This window comes from Conger conger, chromosome 3 (assembly GCF_963514075.1).
Source record: "Conger conger chromosome 3, fConCon1.1, whole genome shotgun sequence".
NCBI classification, from domain to species: Eukaryota; Metazoa; Chordata; class Actinopteri; order Anguilliformes; family Congridae; genus Conger; species Conger conger.
The window spans coordinates 59,605,575-59,629,520 of record NC_083762.1 but is presented as its reverse complement, the minus strand read 5'-3'; the positions used below and the strand labels follow the sequence as shown (position 1 = coordinate 59,629,520).

General features: G+C 40.5%; 1 protein-coding gene across 1 annotated transcript; it reads left to right on the top strand.

Moving 5' to 3' along the window:
* Window positions 1-1,496: 1,496 nt before the first annotated feature.
* LOC133123501 (protein mono-ADP-ribosyltransferase PARP14-like) lies at window positions 1,497-23,387 on the top strand. The gene is made up of 24 exons (XM_061233972.1): window positions 1,497-1,727; window positions 2,269-2,462; window positions 5,169-5,409; window positions 6,076-6,306; window positions 6,478-7,619; window positions 7,734-7,848; window positions 7,966-8,070; window positions 8,617-8,679; window positions 8,991-9,167; window positions 11,956-12,140; window positions 12,275-12,338; window positions 12,985-13,089; window positions 13,265-13,327; window positions 13,439-13,615; window positions 17,556-17,728; window positions 17,890-17,980; window positions 18,338-18,457; window positions 18,830-18,892; window positions 19,013-19,189; window positions 19,273-19,461; window positions 20,197-20,826; window positions 21,755-21,918; window positions 22,170-22,344; window positions 22,932-23,387. The coding sequence occupies exons 1-24, from the start codon at window positions 1,556-1,558 to the stop codon at window positions 23,225-23,227; spliced, it is 5,112 nt and encodes a 1,703-aa protein (XP_061089956.1). The 5' UTR covers window positions 1,497-1,555; the 3' UTR covers window positions 23,228-23,387.
* The last annotated feature ends 559 nt before the right edge of the window (window positions 23,388-23,946 follow it).

Sequence of the window (23,946 nt, the reverse complement as noted above, 5' to 3'; positions counted from 1 at the left end):
TATTTTGATTGAGAGGGGTATGGGCATTTTGTGCATCCACCTCTTGTACTTTCTTCACTTCCAAATGAACTTTCTGAGAAGAACAATAAAAACAGTACTGTATGTGATCCCGTCTTGAGATCACATACAGTACTGTTTTTATTGTTCTTCTCAGAAAGTTCATTATATGACGTTCCTATTAAAAATGCTATGGTATTTAAAGTTAATCGATTAACTTTAAATACCATAGCATTTTTAATAGGAACATCATATATCCATTTGTTTAAAGCGTACATATATATCTTTCAAAATGTGGAGTGTAATTATATATTGTCTATATTTTTATAATCGTTTTATATCCAAGCAATATGCATCAAACGCATAAACCAAATCAAAAATCAAAAACAGCCTGCAGTTTACAAGTTACATTCTACGCGATCTAAAATGTTTAAGGTTGAAATACACCCGTACCTGTTGTCATTAACAGGCGATTATCATCGTAGGCTAGCAGGAAGTTTAGACTTTAGTCTTCTAATTAATTTTTGTTTTCCTGTCGAGAAATCGCGAAAGGAGTTCTTGGTATGAAAGGGACTTTTTGCCTATGGGACCAGCCACTAGTTGATTTGTTGAAGTTGTGTTAAGTTGTTTTGCATTAATTTACTTTCTTTTCAGACTGCATCCGGCATATGGCACCGTTTCTGACATCCTAGTATTTCTGAGAAGAACAATAAAAACCGTACTGTATGTGATCCCAAGACTAGGGTATAGAAATGCTGACTGTTGTAAGAACCATTTTAAGATATGTTTGTTATCACTGTTCAGAGAACTTTCATTACAGTACCTTCCATTTCTCCAGTTCCTCATTTGCCTCAACAAACTGCTGCCGTTCGTCAGAGGAGGAGCAATCATTGTGATGCTGCTTAATTCAGAAAAAAGTGTGAGCCATAGAGAACAATCGATACTTAGTTTAATTTTCCATGAATCCATTATGTATTTAACCTGGGATATTTATTAATCCAGGTTACATTTATAAACTGTGATATATATCGCATTTTATAAATGTAACCTGGATTAATTTTAAATACCATAGCATTTTCAATAGGAACTTCATATATCCATTTGTTTAAAGCGTACATATATATATCTTTCAAAATGTGTAGTGTAATTATATATTGTCTATATTTTTGTAATCGTTTTATATCCATGCAATATGCATCAAACGCATAAACCAAATCAAAAATCAAAAACAGGCTGCAGTTTACAATTTACATTCTATGCGATCTAAAATGTTTAAGCTTGAATTACACCCGTACCAACAGGCGATTAACATCGCAGGCTAGCAGGAAGTTTAGACTTTAGTCTTCTAATTAATTTTTGTTTTCCTGTCGAGAAATCGCGAAAGGAGTTCCTGGTATGAAAGGGACTTTTTGCCTATGGGACCAGCCACTAGTTGATTTGTTGAAGTAGTCTTAAGTTGTTTTGCATTCATTTACTTTCTTTCCAGACTGCATCCGGCATATGGCACCGTTTCTGACAGCCTAGTATTTCTTCGCACTTATACAAGTGCCTTGTCTTTATGGAAGAAAATACATTAATTTTAGTCGGTCTTCCCGGTGATTTTGCTTCTGTGAAATCGAAGTTGGAATTATATTTCAGAAATAAAAGAAAATCTGGAGGTGAAATTTCGGAAATTAGAAATGACCCCAATGACAAGAGGAAGGCATTGCTCATTTACGTAGAGGATGAAGGTAATGTTTAAAATAACTTAATTAAACTGAGTGTACCTGATAATAATTATATATATTGTTTTACCACTAGATATAAATAATAAAAACGGACTAGTTTCAAATACTTTAATAACAATAATAATATGCACATATTATCATTATTATTATTATTATTATTATTATTATTATTATTATTATTATTATTATTATTATCATGATTGTATGTATGTATGTATGTATGTAATTGTTATTATTATTGTTGTTGTTGTTGTTTTTGTTGTTATGATGACCGATTTGGTAGAAAAGCTTCAAGTTAAGCAAAAAGCTCCCGACCAATTGGACCCCATTCGATTTCTTTGTACGTCGCTCTGGATAAGAGCGTCTGCTAAATGCCTGTGATGTAATGTAATGTCGGTTCCATGCTCGCATCCGTCGGCTGCCCTCTACTGACAACTATAATGCATTGATTGCAAGTAAAACAAAGCCGAATGGGATTAATTGTGGGACCAGTCTTAAAACCGTGGTAGAGAAAGATTTACGGCATCTATTATCTATTTATCAGCCGCAAAAAGTGTGTTGGAAAAAGGACCGCACAAGGTTGATTTTGAGGCCTTGGGCGTGGTGGAACTTCAAGTGAAGCCACTACAAGAGGACGGCGTCGCAAATGTGAAGAGAATTAAACCAGTGCCGTTGCCCCGTCGTCCCCTTGAGAAAGAGGTTGGCTTTGGAAAAACTGCACCTAACATAGGAGAAGCGGTAAATATCTTTAAATAGCTACGATAATGTTGACACGTGATGATTGTGATGATTTTGCTGTATAAATCACGAAGCTGTCCCTCTGAAATAAACACAGCTTTAGAAGCCAGGAATCCTTCACATTCTTGAAAACAGTGATAATCAAATTGTTTTTTTTATGTCAGAACAACAATGTAGGCTCATGTTGAAATATGACTCTTCCCCAAATCTCTGGACATCTTGGTGTGGTGTAGCAGAGCCAGAGGCCATGCTGATTTAATGTTAAATGGCCAAACACTGGTGCACTTACTGCATCTTCTTACATCAAATATTAATAATCTTTATTGTATTTTCTCTTTTCTATCAATTATAGGAGCCAGGACCATTTCACCAGGAAGGCAAGCTAAATGCTTCTGTTTCTGTTCATGTTCTGTTTATTATCTTATGTATGCCAATGGTAATAAGAATAGGTGCCATGTACCATGCAGATTTTATTGGACATGTTTTATTGAGCATATTGCGGGTGGTTTTATGTAGTTTGATGTATACTGACCATTTTTAGTTTTAATCATTTTTATATAATGTCAAAGGTCTATCTGAAGTCATAAGCATGAGATGAGACTGGTGTTGGTTTCCTTTATCTTGCAGCTCTGTTTAACAGTGATAAGGATGGAATCTACCTTGGGCTATTTCTGAAAAATTGTCTTTTTGTAATATAGTTTTCATTAAGTTCTTCATTTTCATTTCACATGTAGGTCTAATTAGAGGAAGTTTGTGATACTTATGTTAAATCCCAGTGAAAGTCTTGTGTGGGATGTAAGGTACCATATACAGACACGAGCAGAAACTCTTTAAAATGCTTGTATGTCCAACCCAACAATTAACCCCTTAAGTATCGCCCCTTTTCTTGAAATAAGCTTAAACATTATTATACACAAAATCAAAGGAACCCTTTTGACTACAGGCATAATCCTGGTGTCTTCTGAAGTGTAACCCTTTGGGGTTTTGTTTTCCAAGAGTCAGAATTACTCCTAATATTACTAAAACTTTCAGAAGCCCAAACATACAGTGAAGTTTTTTTTCTCACTGAAAATATTTTCTGTTTTTGACTGGAAGCAGATTATTGTGGTTGTGGCTGGTGCGCTTAGAAACACAATGGAGCCAAGTCACGACACTGGACAAACAAACCCCTATAGTATCACCAAAAATGAGCATTCTGCATTGCTTTTTCTAATGCCCTCTATTGTGTTATCAACTGTGTTTTCACTGTCTTCCTCAGAAACATTCACTCCTCCAAAGGTAGTCATATATTCAGATAAAATATTTTTTGTTGTTGTAAAACGTAAATTTTTGGCATAAAATCAGAAGAACTATTTTTGTCATAGCGCAATAGATGTGCATATTGAAAATGCTCTAGTTTTGTTGGGCAGGTGAAAAAATGCTGGGTTGTTTTTTTCAAGCCTAACAAATTATATGCCGCTGGAAACGTAATGTCATGAGCTAAAATGCTTTTTAGTCTTCAGTTCAATAACATGCTCACCGTCAGTTCTTTGATGAGCTGAAGTTACAAATACTGGCCAGAAATGGATGTACATCGGCTCATAATGTTCGAGAAAGCCTATACAAAATGTTGATAATAGTATTTCTATAGTACTAAGTACTTTTGTAGAAATATACAATGGTGAAATGGACATTGATAATTCCTCCAGAGAAATTTTAAGTACACAATGGGCATTCTATCAACGTTTCTCCGTGTGAACTATTATGCATTCAGTCCGCTGGACACTGGACATTGACATTACTGTATTTTTTGTTGTATGTGGATTTCCAAAATGCAGAGAATGTCCTTTCACAATTGTCCACCCTTGTTTTACCACCCATATGTTACAAAATAAGGAACTGTTGTCGCTAAAGCAATAGCATCTTAAAATAGGTTATACAGATAGACCCTGTTACCATAGTGATTGAAAATTGCGCCCAGAAAAAAGCAATGAATGCAAAAAACCCTCACCAATATGCAATGAAAATTATTGAAAAATCTTCTGTGTATCAGTGAATTTCCAAATACGTTATTTTGGTTGGGATACACCCCTAGTAGCTAAGCTCTGAAGTGATAGCCTTTTCTACTTTTCTATTAAGATGGCTTACTTATCTGAAACCTCAAGGGTATCTGTGGATGTGTACCTGCTTTATAAGACCAATATGGAATTTATCGATATCATGAATATCAGCATATCTGGAAGATGCTAGCCCTTGGTTCAACTGGATCCCAGAGTTATACTCTGTGTCCTTTTTAATGGTACAAAAGGTAATTTTGGACTTCTAATGGTCAAGTGAGGAATTACAGCAACAAACACCCTCAAACCACAAAACTGTTTATCCCTCCCCCTTTTCTGTGAACGTGAGGTTTAAACCCACCCGCCATTGGCTGTGGCAATTACAACCAATGAGCTTGAATTATTGTACAGCTGTACAATGTTTTGGTACAGAATTTAAGGACTATAAACAAAGGCAGAGGGTGAGTCAATATGTCAGTGAGCCTTTTTCCATTTCCATTGGTCTTGTGACGTTTTAACACAAAAATATTACCTATTGTACCTTTAAATCCTGTATCACACTTAATGCGAATAATGAATGATACATTTGTATAATTTTGTTTGTGGCTGAATTATCAATCGGGCCCATTAAATGTTAACAGAACTCATGTACTGCATCTCAGATTTGAAGAATGTCCTGGCCAAGAAGGATCATGACCCGGAGGGTTGCTTGATGTCCGTACAGCTATACGATGAGAGAAAGGCAGAGGAAAGGCTTGATCCCCGTAGGTTCATCCTGAGTGGCTTCAGTGAGGATTGCAAGTGCAGCCACCTCTCCGTCTTCATCAAGAGCTGCAGCAAAGGGGCTGAGCATTCCTGGGAGATCCTGAATGACGGAGAGAGAATTGCAGTTACCTTCAAACAGGATATAGGTGGGTCCGCATACCAAAGCTAAAGCATAAATGGTAAAGGCAGGCATTTATATAGCGCCTTTATCCAAAGTGCTGTCAGGAGCGACCAGCTTGTCAGGAGCATTTGGGGGTTAGGTGTCTTGCTTAGGGACACTTCGACACAGCCTGGGCGGGGGATCGAACCGGCAACCCTCCGACTGCTCTTACTGCCTGAGCCATGTTCATGGGAGAGCGGCCTGTAGCGTAGTGGTTAAGGTAAAGGACTGGGACACGCAAGGTCAGGGGTTCTAATCCTGATGTAGCCACAATAAGGCCCTTAACCCTGCATTGCTCCAGGGGAGGATTGTCTCCTGCTTAGTCTAATCAACTGTACGTCGCTCTGGATAAGAGTGTCTGCCAAATGCCAATAATGTAATGTAATAATGAGAGCGGCAAACAAGGCTGAAATGCAGTCTGAATCTAGAACATGATAATCACCTATATTTTTATTATTTAACCTTAATTTATCCAGATGCCATAGTATCTATTGAGCAGGAGGGCAGCACTATCAATAAACAAGATAAAGCTATTGTAATTCACATCGAGGCTGTCAATACATGCCTGTGTCTAGAACAGTACAGTGTACTAATATGCTGGATAGTTTTGTTACTAATAAGTTTTGTTCAACATGTCAATCCCATGGTTTAGATGTTCAGGCATTTTTGAAGAAATGCTCCTCAAAAAGACTTCAGAACTTGGATATCTCTGCCAGTCGTCTGGAGTACACAGACACTGTGCTGGTGGAAGGAAATATGGAGAACATCTCAGATGAGGTGCTCAGGGCATATTTTTCCAGCAGAAGTAAAGGAGGGCAAGTCAAATGCGTGAATTTGGACAATAAACCAAAGAGTGTGCTTATAGAGTTTGAAGATTTTCATGGTATGTTATCATGCATTCACCTCACGTTATGATCTTCTTTTATACACTAATGTTCTCTGTCCAATGATCACAATGTACATTCCATCACTGTGAGTATTTAATGAGAACTACATGTGCAGTGGGGTGTGCAGCAGGATGTGTTACATTATATCTCCTTTTCCAATTTTACAGTTGCAAACAGAGTGGCCGAAGAGAAACACAATATTTGTGGAGTCAGCCTGTGTGCTTTGTTGTACTACTCCAGCCTGCAGCAAGCCTTAAGAGGAGAGAAACCCATTACACCACCCTCCTTGTTGCTACACCGACTGGCCCATACATGGGAGAGGAAGACTAAGCAAGCAGCTGAGGCACTGCTGGAGAAATATAGCACAGTCATGTTGATGTCAACTGAAGAGGTCTGGGATAGAGTGAAGGACAAATGCATCAGTCTAAATCTCAAAACTTCCAGAGTCACATTTGAGAGCACTAAAAACTCTGTTGTGGTGGTGGGGCAACAGAACGAAGTGAAGAAGCTTCAAGGTGAAATCCAACTCCTGTTGAACAAAGCAAAAGAAGAACTGGATGTTGAAAAAAACACTGTGGTAAGGAAGATTTCTGTAGATACTAAGGAAGAACTGGATTGCCACCGGAAACACATATACTCCAATGCTGGGGAGTCAAAAGTGTTGGAGAAACATCAAGATGCTCTCAAGGCCAAGGCCAAGGACTTTGCCTGTAAGCTTTACCTGACTGTTGAGCAAGCCAGTCAGACAAGCTCTCACCTGTCGTGCACATTTAAAATAGGATACTTCCTGACTTTAACCATAGCCCAGGGTGAACTATCCAAGCAATCAGCTGAGGCTGTCATTTGCCCATTGAGTGGAAATATGTCATTTGATAATCCGGTTGGCAAGGAAATTGTACAGTTTGGGGGGCCTCAGATTCTTTTGAAGAGACTTCCTTTCGCTGGGGACATAGTTGAAGGTAACCCAGGAAAACTGTCTGCCAAGGCCCTCATCTATGCTGGGATACCCACATGGCATAACACCAACAAAACTGAGTTCAGCAGATTTTGTGATACAAGGTTCTTGGCATCAGCTGTCAAAAAGAGCCTCCAGAATGCAGAGAGCAAGCACTGTGTCTCCATGGTAATGCCGGCTCTGGGGTGTGGTGCTTTCGGTTTCCCCATCAGAATAAGCTGTGAAGTCATTGACAAGGAAATCGCAGAGTTCTGCAACAGTCATTGTGACACCCCTCCACACCTGAGGGAAATATTCATTGTTGACTCTGATGCCAAAACTGTAGAGGAATTTCACACTGTCCTGAAGGAAAAGGTTTGTGGCATCACTTGTACAGACTCATGAGAGAAAAGCCACATTCCAAATGTATTGATGACAACAAATTTTCTGTCTTTATTTACATTCTGTTGTCGCCCATTTGTTAAACAGGGATATCAAAGTACAGATTCAACAGAAACACAGTTATCTGTTCCTCCTGCAAATACAACAAAGCAAGCCACTCCTCCACCTCCTCGGTTACCTAAACCTGGATCAGACTGTATCGGTAACATTTACTTTCATAATTAATAACCCATTGCACATATTAGGAGATAGTGTAGACAATGGATTGTCTGTGAGCTCACTTGCCTTTTCCTGTTTTTCTTGTTGTCAATAATTACAGTGGATAGTGGTGGCATTACAATAATTCTGAAGAAAGGAGACATTACCAAAGAGGTTGTGGATGCCATTGTGAATTCCAGCAATAACAGTCTGAATCTAGACACTGGTACGTTTCTGTATGTCCAACTTTGAGTCATAAGAACATAAGAATATCATCATGACAGGAAGATCATTTGCTACTATCTAGGCCTTTGTTCTATTAATATAGAACAGTCAAGCCCTATGGGATACATGTTATTCTGTAGAATGGAGAATGGCCATATGTATGGCAGCACAGTGTTGTAGTGGTTAGCCGGGTTCTGGCTGGCCAGATTCTCTTTTCATGGATTTTGAGTTTGCATTTTCTCCCCTCTTTGGTGTGGGTACTCTACTTCCTCCCACACCAAAAGACATGCATGTCAGATTAGGTATACTCCTGCTATTGCCCTTGACCATGGCACTGGCCTCAGAACTGGAGTTGATCCTCAGGCACTGCACTGCTCCTAGCTAAAATGCAGAGGGCAATAAAATATAACTTCTTATATAGTCACAGGAAGCTGAGCCACTTGCTTGGAACTATTCAGTCACTATACAAATGAGAGTTCATATTTAATCCACATGTATTTGTCTCATTGTTGGGGGAAATACATTTTTACCCTACTTTGTTTCTTAGGTGTCTCTGGAGCCATTCTGAAAGCAGCAGGAAAATCTGTTCAAGATGAATGCGCCAAACTGGGTAACCTTCTTAAAACACAAATAAATTAACATTAAATTAAATGTATATTATTCTTATTAAGAAAGCTATTGTATTTTCCTTGTGAAAGTTTCTCACTCTGCTCTGTATTTATTATATCACCTGCAGTGGCAGCGTCCAAGCCTTAAACAGTCAAACTTGCGAAAATTATTGAGTTTATGCTTGCTTGTTACATCCAATCACTTTCCTGGTTTCATTTTCCAGTGACTACCCTACCACTGTTTTTCATATATAACCGATCTGGAATGACTATTTTATAAAATATTAACCACAGGCCTGCCCCAATTGTTCAGGTACCCAAAACGAAGATGGGGTGGTTGTCACAGGAGGAGGGAATTTGAAATGTAAGCACATCATTCAGATGGTGGGGCCGACCACCACAGCTGGCATCACCACCTCCACGGAGAGGGTCCTGCAGCTCTGTGAGAGCAAGAACACCACAGCCGTGTCCTTTCCAGCCATCGGGACGGGTAAGACCACAACACAACCAGTGCCCACATCCACACAACACAGACCACAACCACTGCCCACATCTACACAGTGTCGTGAGCCACGGACCCCTTGCCGAGCTCAGACCTCACGTTCCCACGAGCAGTACCTCACAATGAGGTGTCTCGGGGACGAACTCAAGTACTCCGAACGTCCTGGAGCCCTGGTAAGTTCTACTGAACTTCCAGCCCAGTCTCGAAGTAAAGGGTGTGATGCAAATCTGGTAATCAATGTCCTGTATTCAATGTATTTCCTCTAAAGACTCTTTGTCACATATGATTATAGTAAGATATATTTTATTATAATCAATCAAAAGAATAGAGTTGTACAGATTACAGTGTACATATCATCTTTTGCAGTTTGCTAATCACATGCAAGTTACATATACCCCTCTTAGCTCTTTCTAAATTACCGTTCCACCACGATGTTTAAAAATCAAGGTACACCCTTCCTATATCCATCCTCTTTGGCCTTAGCCTTATCCTATAGCTCCCCCTTCTTGACGTTTAAAAAGAAACTATTCCTATAATATTATATTTATCTAAATATGATAATTTCTCTACATTTTTATACTTTATATAGTATCCTAATAAGAAATAAAAGATATATAAAAGTAAACTTATAATATGTTACTTTTCCTACTTCTACAAGTAATATAGATTATAATTACCACTCCAGCTTTATAATTGTTCTGCGTGGCTCTTTCTTCACCTGAGTCCGCACCGCGTACGTCTCTCCTCTCTCCATATCCTGGAGTGGCGCGCAGAGGGAGCGCGCCACTCCAGCTTGACTGTCTTGCGTTGCTCTCTCTTCAACAGCTCGTAGATATCTTCTGAAGCCAAATTCTGGGATCCTGCTCTAAGGTCTAAAAACTTATCCCTTATATATCTTTTTTGCATACAAAAGTGTACCTTTTTTGATAAGAAATGCCCCCATTATGTCAAGCGGGAAGACATTTATCTTTTATATAACCTGTTTTTCAATGACCATATTAATTATTTCTGTTTTTCCAATTGTCATTTTCTCATACCTCAAAAGAACTGTCCCCAATATTTTATTTCATGGGCCCCTCTGGTTTGGGAATTTCCCCCATTTTAATATATGAGTGGAAAAACACTAGCCCTTATGTTGTTTTTAATGAACCTATTCATCACTGGTGTCTGTGTCAGTTTCATAATCTTTCCTTGACTTCCTCCAAACTTTGATTTCATGTAAGCCAGACGTTAAAGCCTGCCACCATCCCAACACCCTCTTTAGGTGCCCCTTTTTGTGGCGCCTTAAGGGATCTACAAAGGACATCCAGCTAATAGCTGAGTGTAAATCATCCGCCATTAATCATTAATTTTCTTTCGGTATTGACATCCCTTCCGTTTTCCTTATTTTTGTTTTTCTTTAGCCAGGCATTGTGCCCCTCCCCTGTAGGGTTGGGGTATTCTCAGTCAGAACTTTAACCTTGCTCCTTAAAACCCTAAATCTAAGTCTCCCGACTTCAGACTCCTCTACTGACAAGCATGGCTGCTCATTCTCTGAACCACATATTTTTCTTCTTACGGGCGTTCTTACTACCACCTCGATGGCGTGTGCGAGGGGTTAACAATGCATTCCTTTCTAACCCATCCCCCGTCAATCTCTCATCAGGGGGGCCTAGGGCCGGGTCCTCGACAACAGTACAGACCAAACCACTGCCCACATCTACACAGCACAGACCACAAGTACTGTCCACATCTACAGAACACAGACCACAACCACTGCCCATGTCTACACTGCACAGACCACAACCACTGTCCACATCTACAGAACACAGACCACAACCATTGCCCAAATCTACACAACAAAGAGCACAACCATTGCCCACATCTACACACACAGACCAGAACCACTGCCCATGTCTACACTGCACAGACCACAACCACTGCCCACATCTACACAAGACAGATCACAACCACTGCCCAAATCTACACATTCAGACCACAACCACTGCCCACTTCTATATAACAAAAACTACAACCACTGCCCACATCTAAACAACACAGAACACAACCACTGCTCATGTCTATATAGTACAGACCACAACCACTGCCCACATATACAGGGTGAGACCACAACCATTGCCCTGTCTACACAACACAGACCACAACCACTGCCCACATCTACACAGAACAGACCACAACCACTGCCCACATCTAAACAACACAGACCCCAACCACTGCCCGTGTCTATAGAGCACACCACAGCTACGTACCCTCTTGATACAATATACTCTTAAACCACAAACGCTGACCATATCTATACAGCACAGACCACAACCACTGCCCACATCTACCCAACAAACCACAACCACTGCCCATGTCTATAGAGCACACCACAACTATGTACCCCTTGATACAACATACTCTCAGACCACAACTGCAGACCATATCTATACAGCACAGGCCACAACCACAGCCCACATCTACACAACATGGCCACAGTCACTATCAACCTCTATACTGCATAGACCACAAACACTGCCAATGTCTAAAGAGGATAGACTACAACCACTGTGCTTTGAACAAATACTATGATGAAAATGTTCAGCATTTTGGTCAAATTATATTTTCTTTCCCAATCGGTCAGTCATAGTTATTATCAGGGATTTTAGTACTTCAATTTTTCAATATAAATAACCCACTCACAAATAAGATTGAAAGACTGGTGTCTGTCTGGGCACTTTTAAAGATTAACAACAAGGCAACATGTGATAGTGGTTTCTGCTGCTTTCTGTCACAGGAAGAGGCAACATTCAGCCAGAACAGTCCATCAAGGCCATTCTCAAGGGGCTGCAGAACCATTTGTCTCAGACCACTTCCACAACCATCAAATTCATTTTCATAGTAGCCTTTGAGCAGAAGGTTTTTGACTCCTTTTGCCATTACCTTGAAGAGAGGAACCAGCAGTCTCTGCAGAGAAAGGAGGTTAATATTTTGATATCATAATATTTTAATATCAGAATAATTCCGTCAAAACAGTAGCTTCTCTGGGCACTTTCTATGTATTGGGTATCATTATCGACAGTTATGTTTTCATGGAATGTTCTGTCTTTATCCAGGCAGTCACTGGGTTCCACTTGCCAAGTATTCAGTCCAGGTCAATGCAGCTCCCAGCCAATCAAGGTTTGTTGAACAGAAAGATAGATACTTTATTCATCCCGATGGAAATTTTAGGATGCCATGACCGTACAGAATCATATCCATAGTTGCACACGGCAGCAACTGACTGTAAAGAATTCCAGTTAATTCATATGGTATCTCATCACTTTTTAAGGATGAGGCAAAACTTATTATGAAGAGCAAGCAATGTTGATTCTTGCACAACGCTTGTTCCACATAAGTTAATTCTATTTTGCCAATATTTTTATTGACTGCCTCTGATGACTGATCTATGGTTTCTGCAACATTATTAGGGTACTTGACCAGAAAGTTACATTGTTAAACTAGCTGCAGTAGTTAGGTGGAACACAATAGCATTAGGCAGTATTTACAGAACACAAAATAAAACAAGTAAAAATACAACTCCCATTGTTATTGTGATCATTGTGAAGGTGACACAAAAATAGCCACAATTCGACTGTTTGTGTGTCTTCTACCATCACAGTGACATTGGCATTTTTGTGTAATTAGTATGTGGGAAAGTGTAAGCGGATGCCTTCCAGTAAAAAAAAGCTCTTAAATCCAGATGCACTTTATTGTGTATTGATGTGTGTTTTCTTCTTCCTTTTGCATTTGGTGTGCTCTCACTACTATAATAAACCCTCTCAAGTTGAGATCCATGGTATCAGAATAGAAGTGAAGAAAGGTGACATCACCAAAGAAACTGTCAGAGGGATCGTCAACACAACCAACAATGAGCTGAACCTGAAAGCAGGTGAGTCCCTCTTTGATCTGGTTCATAAAAGTGAATTCAGCCTGTTTACAGTCGCAGCCAGGGTGCCTTCCTTGTTGCTATGTGATGAATACAAATCCCAAATTTTGTCCCTTGGTTTATGTATTATCATCTTCATGAATTGATCTGAATCTGCATAATCTGATGTTGCCTTTAGGAGTTTCAGGAGCTATATTCAGAGCAGCAGGACGCTTGGTTAAGAAGGAATGCAAAAAATTTGGTGAGCTTCAGGCAAAAGACTGACAATCAAGTTTCTTCCAAAAAAAGTTTCTGTGTTTTGCATAACCTCAAACTATTGGGTTTCATTTTGTTCACATGTTTGGGCTTAAAGGGCCCCAGCAGGATGATGGCGTGGTGGTGACGAGTGGTGGGTCGCTACAGTGTGACTTCATCATTCACATGGTGGGACCCCGCTCCTCAGCTGCTGCAACCTCACAGGTGGAGAAGGTTCTGGAACAGTGCGAGAAAAACAACATAACCACCGTCTCCTTCCCTGCTATTGGCACAGGTGAGCACTTACACAGTACAATACAGTACTGTCCAAAAGTCTTAGGCACCTGTTAACATTCTGTATAGACAGGATTCTTTCAAAAATAATTCAATGAAAGGTCATAAATAAATGTACTATACATTTTACATTACATTTTAGTAATTTGGTAGAATAGTTAAAAACTGATCAAATCAATATTTTTTGTGACCACCCTTTGGCATCACTTCTCTGAGATGGCCAACACGGTCCTGTAGTTCTATAAGACAATCAGCAGGGAGGTTGTTCCAAGCATGTTTTTCTTTCCATATGGGGCAACATGGCTCAGGCAGTAAGAGCAGTCGTCTGGCAGTCGGAGGGTTGCCGGTTCGATCCCCCGCCCGGGCTGTGTTGAAGTGTCCCTGAGCAAGACACATAATCCCCAAATGCTCCTGACAAGCTGGTCGGGGCCTTGCATGGCAGCCAATCGCCGTCGGTGTGAGTGTGTGTATAAATGGGTGAATGGAGAAGCATGAACTGTACAGCACTTTGGATAAGGGCGCTATATAAATGCCTGCCATTTACCATTTATGTTGGAGAACTTGCCACAGTTCTTCTGTAGACTTTGGTTGGCTCCTTGCTTCTGATCTCAGACAGCCTTGATCAAGTTTTTTATGTAAAAAGTAGTAAATTGCTTACAGTAACATGGGGGGTGACATGGCTCAGGCTGTAAGAGCAGTCGTCTGGCAGTCGGAAGGTTGCCGGTTTGATCCCCCGCCTGGGCTGTGTCGAAGCATCCCTGAGCAAGACACCCAACCCTGAAATGCTCCTGACAAACTGGTCGGTGTGTGAGTGTGTGTATGAATGGGTGAATGAGCAGCATCAATTGTACAGCGCTTTGGATAAAGGCGCTATATAAATGCCAACCATGTTACTTTTTAAAATTAAATATGAAAATGTCTCTGTAAAATGAAATATTATGGAAATCTCAAATATAAAAACACATATATTTTAAAGTCTAGGGTGCCTAAGACTGCACAGTACTTCTTATGTTATGCTTCTTATAAATCACTTAATATAAGAACTATGTTCCAAAAAATCCAGGAAGACTTAAACAGAATCCAGAAGTGGGCAGAAACCTGAAATTCAATGCAACTAAATGTAAAGTTCTACATGTGGGAAAGAAAAATATAAGGCAGGACTACTTTATGGGAGGTACAAAATTGGAAAATGCTCAAGGCGAAAAAGATTTGGGGATAATAGTTGACCAAAGCCTTTCAGGTTCTTGTCAATGTGTGGTAGCAGTAAAAACTGTCAACATGATGCGAGGATACATAGCCAGGAGTATGGAGTATAAGTTCAAGGAAGTTATACTCACCTTATACAATACTCTTGTTACACCTGCTTGGACATTGTAGGAATTTGGTCCTTTGTGAAGTAAAACTTGAAGTCTGATATTCAGGTAAACAACAATTTATTAAACAACAAAAATAGTCTTTAATTACAGTATGAAGCATACCGGGTAAAAGCAAGGCAGTTCAATTACAAACTCATGTTAGAAAGGAATGAGCTTTTATGCCCCAAACCGCCTGATGTAAAGTACAGGTAGTTGTCCCTGATTGGGTGACAGGAAACCAAATGGTCAGTGTCAACAAAGCAGGCAGTGAACCCCCTTTGATCATTCAGTATGGGCTTCCTAATCCCCCTTGATCATTCAGTATGATTGAGGTGTTAGGTGACCATCCAAGAACAATGAAGCTGGAAATGTATTCTTCCCTACAGACATCCATTAGTACTGTGTGCACTTCTGGGGACCGCACTATAAGAAAGATATAGAGGCACTGGAAAAGGTTCAGAGAAGGGCAACCAGATTGATTCCATTTATAAAAGATAAGAGTTGTATGTAATTGCAATTTCAGAATTAAAGTAAGAGTTTAAAAAATGAAATAAAAATGCATCAGCAGGGCTTCGACGTTCACATTATTAAATGAACAATAGCGCATTACATTCACATAGTGCTCAATACCATCAGATATAGCCAGTTCTCCTCACCAGTAGGATGTGCATGTATTATCAACATATATTTGAGATATACAATTTGAGTAATTTTCGCCCCATTTCAAATTTACCATTTCTTACCAAGATACTTGAAAAAATAGTTGCAGCCCAGGTACAAGCCCACATGACCAACAATAATCTGTTTGAGCAATTCCAATCTGGTTTTCGCTCCTTCCACAGTACGGAGACAGCCCTGGTGAAAATCACAAATGATCTATTAATGGCAGCTGATTCTGGGCTTTTAACCATACTTGTCCTTCTCGATCTGTCTGCAGCCTTTGATACCATCTCACATAACATCCTCCTTGAGAGACTAGCATCACTTGGAATCACTGGCACTTATCTTGTCTGGTTTACATCATACCTCTCTGGCCGCACTCAGTTTGTCCAACTCAAAAACCTGAAATCACAGCCCACTCCAGTAACCACCGGTGTTCCACAGGGTTCTGTTTTGGGCCCCCTCCTATTTATTATTTATCTCCTACCCCTTGGCAATATTTTCAGGAAATATGGGATTCAGTTTCATTGCTACGCGGATGACACCCAGCTCTATCTGTCCACTGAGCCCACCTCCGCTCTTCCGCCCACTTCCCTCTCCGATTGCTTGCTGGAAATCAAATCCTGGTTCTCAATCAACTTTCTAAAGCTCAACAGTGAAAAAACAGAGGTTCTCCTCGTTGGCACCAAATCCATTTTGGCTAAATCTGACAGTTTCTCCCTCACCATTGACAACTCCACAGTCTCCCCTTCCCCTCAGGTTAAGAGTCTGGGTGTCATCCTTGACAGCACATTATCCTTTGAAAAACACATCAATAATGTTACTCGGTCTGCATACTTCCACTTACGCAATATTAATCGTCTTCGCCCATCACTTACACCTACCAGCACTGCCATTCTTGTCCACGCCCTGGTTACATCCCGTATTGATTATTGCAACTCCATCCTCTTTGGTCTTTCACGCAAGTGTCTCCATGAAGTTCAACTGGTCCAGAACTCAGCTGCCCGTATTATCACCAGAACTCCTTCCATTGATCACATCACTCCAGTTCTCCAGCAACTTCATTGGCTCCCAGTTAAATCCCGTATTGATTTTAAGATCTTGCTGCTCACATTCAAAGCCCTTCATAACATGGCACCTTCATATCTCTCTGAACTCCTCCATAGCCACATTCCCTCACGTACTCTCAGATCCTCCTCTGCCTCCTTACTTGCCACACCATCTGCCCCCCGCCTGACCACCATGGGATCTAGAGCCTTTAGTCGTTCTGCCCCCCGCCTCTGGAACTCTCTGCCACAAGACATTCGCAACATTGACACTCTCCTCACTTTTAAATCTAGACTCAAGACACACCTTTTCACACTGGCATATTTAACCTGACCCTGATTGATGAGTTTTATGTTTTATGTTGATAATTTATATGTCTTGTTGTATATAACATGTCGGTGCTACTGATTGATTGATTAGTTTTTGTATGATGTTTTTACTGTGTCTTGTAAGGTGTCCTTGAGTGCTCTGAAAGGCGCCCACAAATAAAATCTATTATTATTATTATAAGTATATATCCCTATGACAAAGGCTTCGACTGTAGCCTTTCATTATGAATGCTGCCACCACAAATGGCCATTCAGCTTATTTATACTACCAGCATTCAATAAATATGTACCAATTCACAGCTGGTTGGTGCCTTACATGGCAGCCAATCGCTGTTGGTGTGTGTGTGTGTTTGAATGGGTGAATGAGAAGCATCACATGTACAGCGCTTTGGATGAAGGCACTATATGAATGCCAACCATTTACCATTCACTATTTACATTACAAATGCTGTCACAGCAGATGGTCTGATGACTGTCACCATATATTTCACATCATCATTGTGAGACAATGGATGTCTAATGTGTTTGATCCCGTACTGTCATATTGCAGGTGGGGGAAAGCTGAGTGCTGTAGATGTCATTGATGCCATGCTTCTAGGATTCCACAATCATTTATCGCAGCATAACTCCACTGTTCTCAAGCTGATGTACATTGTTGTCTATGAAGACAAAATCCTCCAGGACTTTCTGCAGGGGCTGAAGCAGTGGTCAATACCTAAGCTGGTATGGAAAACCTTTGAGAGGAAAATTAACTTGGCCTTCTCATTTTGCTGCTGTCATAACTGAAACACACAGACATGCTAAGCCAGAGCTAATAAACTGTGAATATTAATATAGGGTAACAGTGATTAAACATTGATTCAACATTGTTACATTGATTTCAGGATACTTCTGGTGAAGAGGAAGATGACATGGAGTTGAGTACTACATCTGAATTGGACACTAAGGATGAGGATATGGATGAAGATGACAATGGTATTAAAGTTCCTGCATTAGGGAATCTTTATATGTGTCATCCCTGCTGAAAACAACAGCTCAAACTAGGTTTTAAAATAGCCGGTAACTGGTTGACAAGTTCAGACCAGCTCCCAGCTTGATGTCGTTTAGCTGGTTGACCAGTTCAGACCAGCTCCCACCTGGTTTTACCAGCTCAAGCTACATATGTTTTGAAACAGCTGGTAGAGTTCAGACAAGCTACCAGCACTAGCTGGTCAACCAGCTCATACACAGCTGGTCATACACAAAGCTGGCATAGCTGCATATTACAGCTGAAATTTAATTTTGATAAAATCTTTTAAAGATCTTATGACTGCCTTCCTTTCATTTATACAGAAGGAAGCATTGAAATAATCATGGGACCAATAAAAGTCAAAGCCCTCTGCGGTGACATCACCCAGGAGACGACAGATGTCATTGTGAGCAGCACCAACACCAGCCTTGATTTGAGCTCAGGTGAGTACCTGTTTCTTCTCTGGCATATGCTACAGCCCTGAAGCCCTCTTCTGATCATATAGCTCCTTCAGTACATAGTACATCAGAGCTTTAAATTCACATCCAATCAGATGGCATCCAATCAGATGGCACCCATATAGTAATTAAGGTGTGGCTTACAACAAACTAAAACACAAATAGAGATTACTCTTGGACAACAACCAGCCTGAGCCTCACTTGTTATTTGGAAACTTAAACTTAAACTTCATATAGTTGAAAATACGATTATCCACTGCATCTGAAACAGCCATTACCAGCATATTTCTGTTATGGTCTCAGGATCAGAAATAGGCATTTGATTAGTTGACCAGTGCATTGTCTTCCTTTTGACAGGTGTGTCTGGGGCCATTCTCAAAGCAGCTGGACAGACAGTACTGGATGAGTGCAGAGCTCTAGGTATGACACCACCTGTCACTCCATTACTGAGAGCCTGATGGGACTTCCTGGTTTTCTGGGAGTAGTTGGTTTGATGGTATTGCTTTTCAGTGTAGAAACAGGTTTTATTTTGTTGCCCAGGGACACAACCTAAAGATGGAGTAGTAATAACCAAACCTGGCAATCTGAAATCCAAGCACATCATCCATATGGTCGGGCAGACTAAGGAGAGAGACATCACCAATTCCATGTGCAAAGTTTTAGAAACTTGCGACCACATCAAAGCCCAGACCGTCGCCTTCCCAGCACTGGGGACAGGTACGCCACTGCCAGTCCATGAATGTCACAAGTGAAAAATGTAGTGTCCTCTTTGGACTCACATCTTCTCTCCCTTTTTATAGGAGCTGGAAATTTGACTGCGTCTCAGGTGGCCAATGCCATGACTGATGCCATCAGTTACTTTATATTGGACAAGCCAAAATCATCCATCACCGCGGTTAACATCGTCATATTCCAGCCAAAGATAATATCTGACTTTGGACAAGTCATGAAGAAGTTCAAGAGAGTCACCCCCATGCCTGGGGTGGCAGGTATGATCCAAACAGCACATCTATCACTGTAGAATAGAGCTCGGAGTGCTGTTAATACACAGTGGTCCATTTGGAATTAAGTAGTTAATAAACATAGGATACTGTTTGGCTCCCAGCATATTTTAATTCTGTTCTCTTAAACCTATTTAAGCCCGGGTGGGCAACTGCTTTTATACCTGAAGCACCAGGTAGCATGCCCTGATCAATAACAGCAATTTATGAAGGTTTGAAATATAGTAGATAGATAGATAGATAGATAGATAGATAGATACTTTATTCATCCCGAGGGAAATTTTAGAATTTTAGTATCGTTTTGTCACAGTGAATCTACTGCAGTAGCTAGACAGAATTTTTAAAATAAATTGAATGATCGATTACTTGCCACAGACCGAAGACCCATCCCTTCAAATAGACTGGACTAGGCAGCTACATACCATGGATTTATAACAAAAACATAATCCTTACTTCCGTAACCCTTAAAAAACAAGCTGGATGGATAGTATATTATAAAAAAATTTTAAGGTTGCACTGGATCAGGTTCTTGGTCTAATTATATTCATTTATAGTCCTTATCTTTGTTGTACAGGTAGCAGTTGAAATTGTACTTACCTCTAGGGTCTTTCAGCGAACTTATCCCTGGTTATGGGTATGCACTTTGTTGTACGTCGCTCTGGATAAGAGCGTCTGCCAAATGCCAATAATGTAATGTAATGTAATTTAATTTCATGGAAACAGCGGAAATAGCAGCTCAAAATCCCCCAAACTCCAGCCCTTCCCGGAAAAACTCCAACCAGAGTCTGGAAAGCATGACAGCAGACATTACCTTCCCTGTGATGGTGGCTGAAGTTTACGGAGCTTCTGTGGCAAACCTGGCCCAGGTGAAGAAGTGCCTCGATGACCTGATTTCAGAGGAGTGCACCAGCCAAGACGTGGTAGACAACTACCTCCACCTCCTTGCAGAAAAGGATAAGCAAGATATTGTTGAAACAAGCCAGAGGCACCAGGTCCACATCTCTATGCTGCAAAACAGGCTGACGGTGTCGGGAAAGAGAGAGGATGTCCTTTTTGTCGTCATGCAGATCAAAGATTCTCTGCAAAGAGCCAGAGAGAGGGAAAGCCAGAAGCGGGAGGAGAGAAGGATATGGCAGACTGTCCGCTGGATGTTGGGCAGGTCAGATACCTGGAAGGGCCTGAAAAAACAAATCAACTGTGAACTGGAGCTGGCTTTCCACAGAAAGGACAAGTTCTACACTTACCAGAACGAAAAGGGGAGGTTCATGGTGGATTTCGAGAAGATGGAACAAAGAGACAGCGGAGGGCAGATTAGCAGAATCAAGAGGACCCCTCTGTCTGACTCTGAAACAGGTCAGTACATTTCTTGACAAGTTTTCAGCCTGACCAGTGAAGCAAGTAGTCATTGTGTAGTCATGTGGCATATCCCCAAAGCTACTGCTGAATAGAAATAAACCATGTTTGATATAATGGTCAGAAGAAAATGTGTTAAAAGGCATACTATGCAGGATTTTCACATTAGAAATATTATAAAACAAACATGCTCAGTCATTACTATGATACACGGGCAACCTGTGTCTGTGTTCACTTCTGCCCAATGCCTTGCTTCTCTACTTGTATTCAGCCCATGTTCCAGATTTGGGTGGGGTCCAGGATATACTCAGTGCAGTTATCTGGCTAATTCAGTCATCCTGCTTTGTGGAACAGATCATAGGCCTCTTCTGTGTATGGGCCTTTTTCATTTCTGTCTTGTATCCCGAAGGCATGTGTCCAATACACTGAACTCATACACTCGGATCCAGTAGAAGGAGGAGGGGGCGTGGTCAAGAGGAGACGATTGGCTACTACAGTGTTGAACCGGGCTTGCGAGAGATTAGCCTTGGTGGCTAAACATTAATAATCAAGTGGCTCACCAGTTTCCAGTAACATTAATTAGCTGCCCATTAAAAGCCAACTACATTCAGTTTTGTATGTCTGCTGGTTGGGCGTGATAGCTGGGTCCAACTACACAATACTAACGTTATTGCTTATATTTTAGGGAGATTTTACCAGCATATTTCTCTCCTGGGCTAGGAGCTCATGCCTAAATCCAAAAGGCTTCAGGACTTGTGATGTGTGCAGGCAGGCGAGAGCAGACTGAAATCCACAGATATTAGCAGCAGTGGCTAGCGTCACCACGAGCTAACATTTAGCTAAATATGTCACGTACTTTGTATGCATAGTACTAGAATTCCCCGATTACAATAAATTGAATCATTATACATTCATTATTATTTTGCAGCTATCATTACAACGCCAGCTACATGGACCAAGATGGATGGAAAAGATCTGGACATCATTCTACTCTTAGAAAACTCTGATGAATTTCAGAAGATTTCTGAAGGATTTGTGCAATCCTGTCAAGTTTTTGCACAGAACAACAGTAAAAAGATTGAAGTGGTCCAGGTACATCTCATCATTCACTCTAATTCTGTGCAACTGACACCTTCTTTTTACATACAATCTATTCATACAGCTGGATATTTACTTAAGTTGCAAATTGAACATTTTTGAACGCTTTAAATTACAAGCCCATTTCCCTAACCTAATTTCCAAAGAATAAAGCCAACAGCTCCAACCTCTAGCAAAAACTACGAACTGAAATTGAGCCCTTGAAAGGTTTAAAGTTGAGAGTGATGTTTGTAAAACCCCTTCAGATCCAGAGAATCCAGCACCAGGAGCAGTGGAGGAAGTATGCAGTAAGCAAACAGGCATTGGATAAAAAATATCAAAAAAGTGATAACGAGCAGTTGCTCTACCATGGAACAACCAAGGACATCTGCCAGAAGATCAACAAGAACGGTTTCAACCGCAGCTTCTGTGGCAGAAATGGTACCGACCACAAAAACTCCCGTATCTGCTTGCTGTGCTAAATGCATTTAATTAATATATTCGGGCCCAAATCATTTAATTAATAATAGAAGTTCATATACTAGCCTCATGTGACCTACAGTATGGTTATTCGATGAATAATAGACCCAGGAAAGTACAGGCTAAACATAACTATTCAGTGAAAGAGGTCTGTAGTCAATACAGATTTGACATTAACACAGGGCAGTGGTTTCTGACCCCATTTATGGAGCCCTACCGTCCTGTAAATTTTCAATTCAACCCTACTTTGGTACATGTGACTCTACTACTGAATTCAACAGAATTCAGTGGACTGAAAACCTGAAACAGGAACAGGGTCCCCTGCCACAGGGGTTTTCCTGCATTCATTTTCAAAATGTTTTTAAAATTAAAATAATTTGCATTACATTTATACATCCATGTTACCGTGAGCAAATTAAACAACGCAGCTGCCCCTCAGACTTGATATACACCTCTAGTTTAAACTACAGACAAAGTGTGTGAGAAAGATGGATGCTTTCATTCGTATTGCACACTTAACATTCAAAAATGCTTCTGGGTGTTTTCAGCTACAATCTATGGAAGTGGAACTTACTTTGCCAAAGAGGCGTACTACTCGTGCCATGACCAGTACTCCACCCCCGATGGGAACGGTCACAAGTACATCTACAGAGCCCGCGTCCTCACTGGCAAGCCCTGCCTCGGACTGCAGGGCATGAAGGCGCCGTCTCCTGTGGACCCCAACAATCTCCAGACGGGCCTGCATGACTGTGCAGTGGACAAACTCCAGAACCCCTTCATCTTTGTCATTTTCTATGACTCGGGCGCCTACCCTGAATACCTCATCACATTCAAGACAGTGTGATGGGGTGGGGGGGGCATCTACTTGGCCACCAATTAAGAATCATTAAAGGCCCACGTGCATCAGCTTTCTTTTTAAGTCCCTAACCCTGCCCTCAGAGTGCCCCAGACCCCATGGGTCAGCTCTCTGTGTTAACATTTAGCAACATGATCAAATAATGCAAAAACATTCTTCTATGAACAGCTCCAAAAAATTGTATTTGAACTTTTTTTCCCCCACTTGAATCAGTATGGAACACAAATGAGCAAAAAAGGTCCAAGATCATACGAGAAGCTCAAAAACATGAAAACGTTTGGGCCTTTAATGATCCATTTTGTGCTTTAAACAGCTTTAATTGACATTTTATATTTTCTGATGACATATAAATATAATCTTTTTTAATGCATTTTAGATAGATCTGGATAGTTTTAGATGGAAATTTCACTAGTGCGTCAGATTATTTGTATCGGGAAGAACAAGTGTCCTTTAAAAAAGAAAATAAAATCTTAAAGCAAAACAGTTTCATCTATATTTCTGATAAATGTGAGCTTTAAACAAGTTTGAATGTCCAAACAATTCTTAAGCATGTCTTCATGTTAAGTTACACCTTCTGCTCTCTGTCTCAAACTGATTATTTTAGCTGGAATGTCAGGAATGGAGTGCATTGCTCCAATGGACCACATTGTAGTTTCTTTATTAAAGATTTGATGTCTGCAGTTCAGATGTACAAACACTTATTGGAA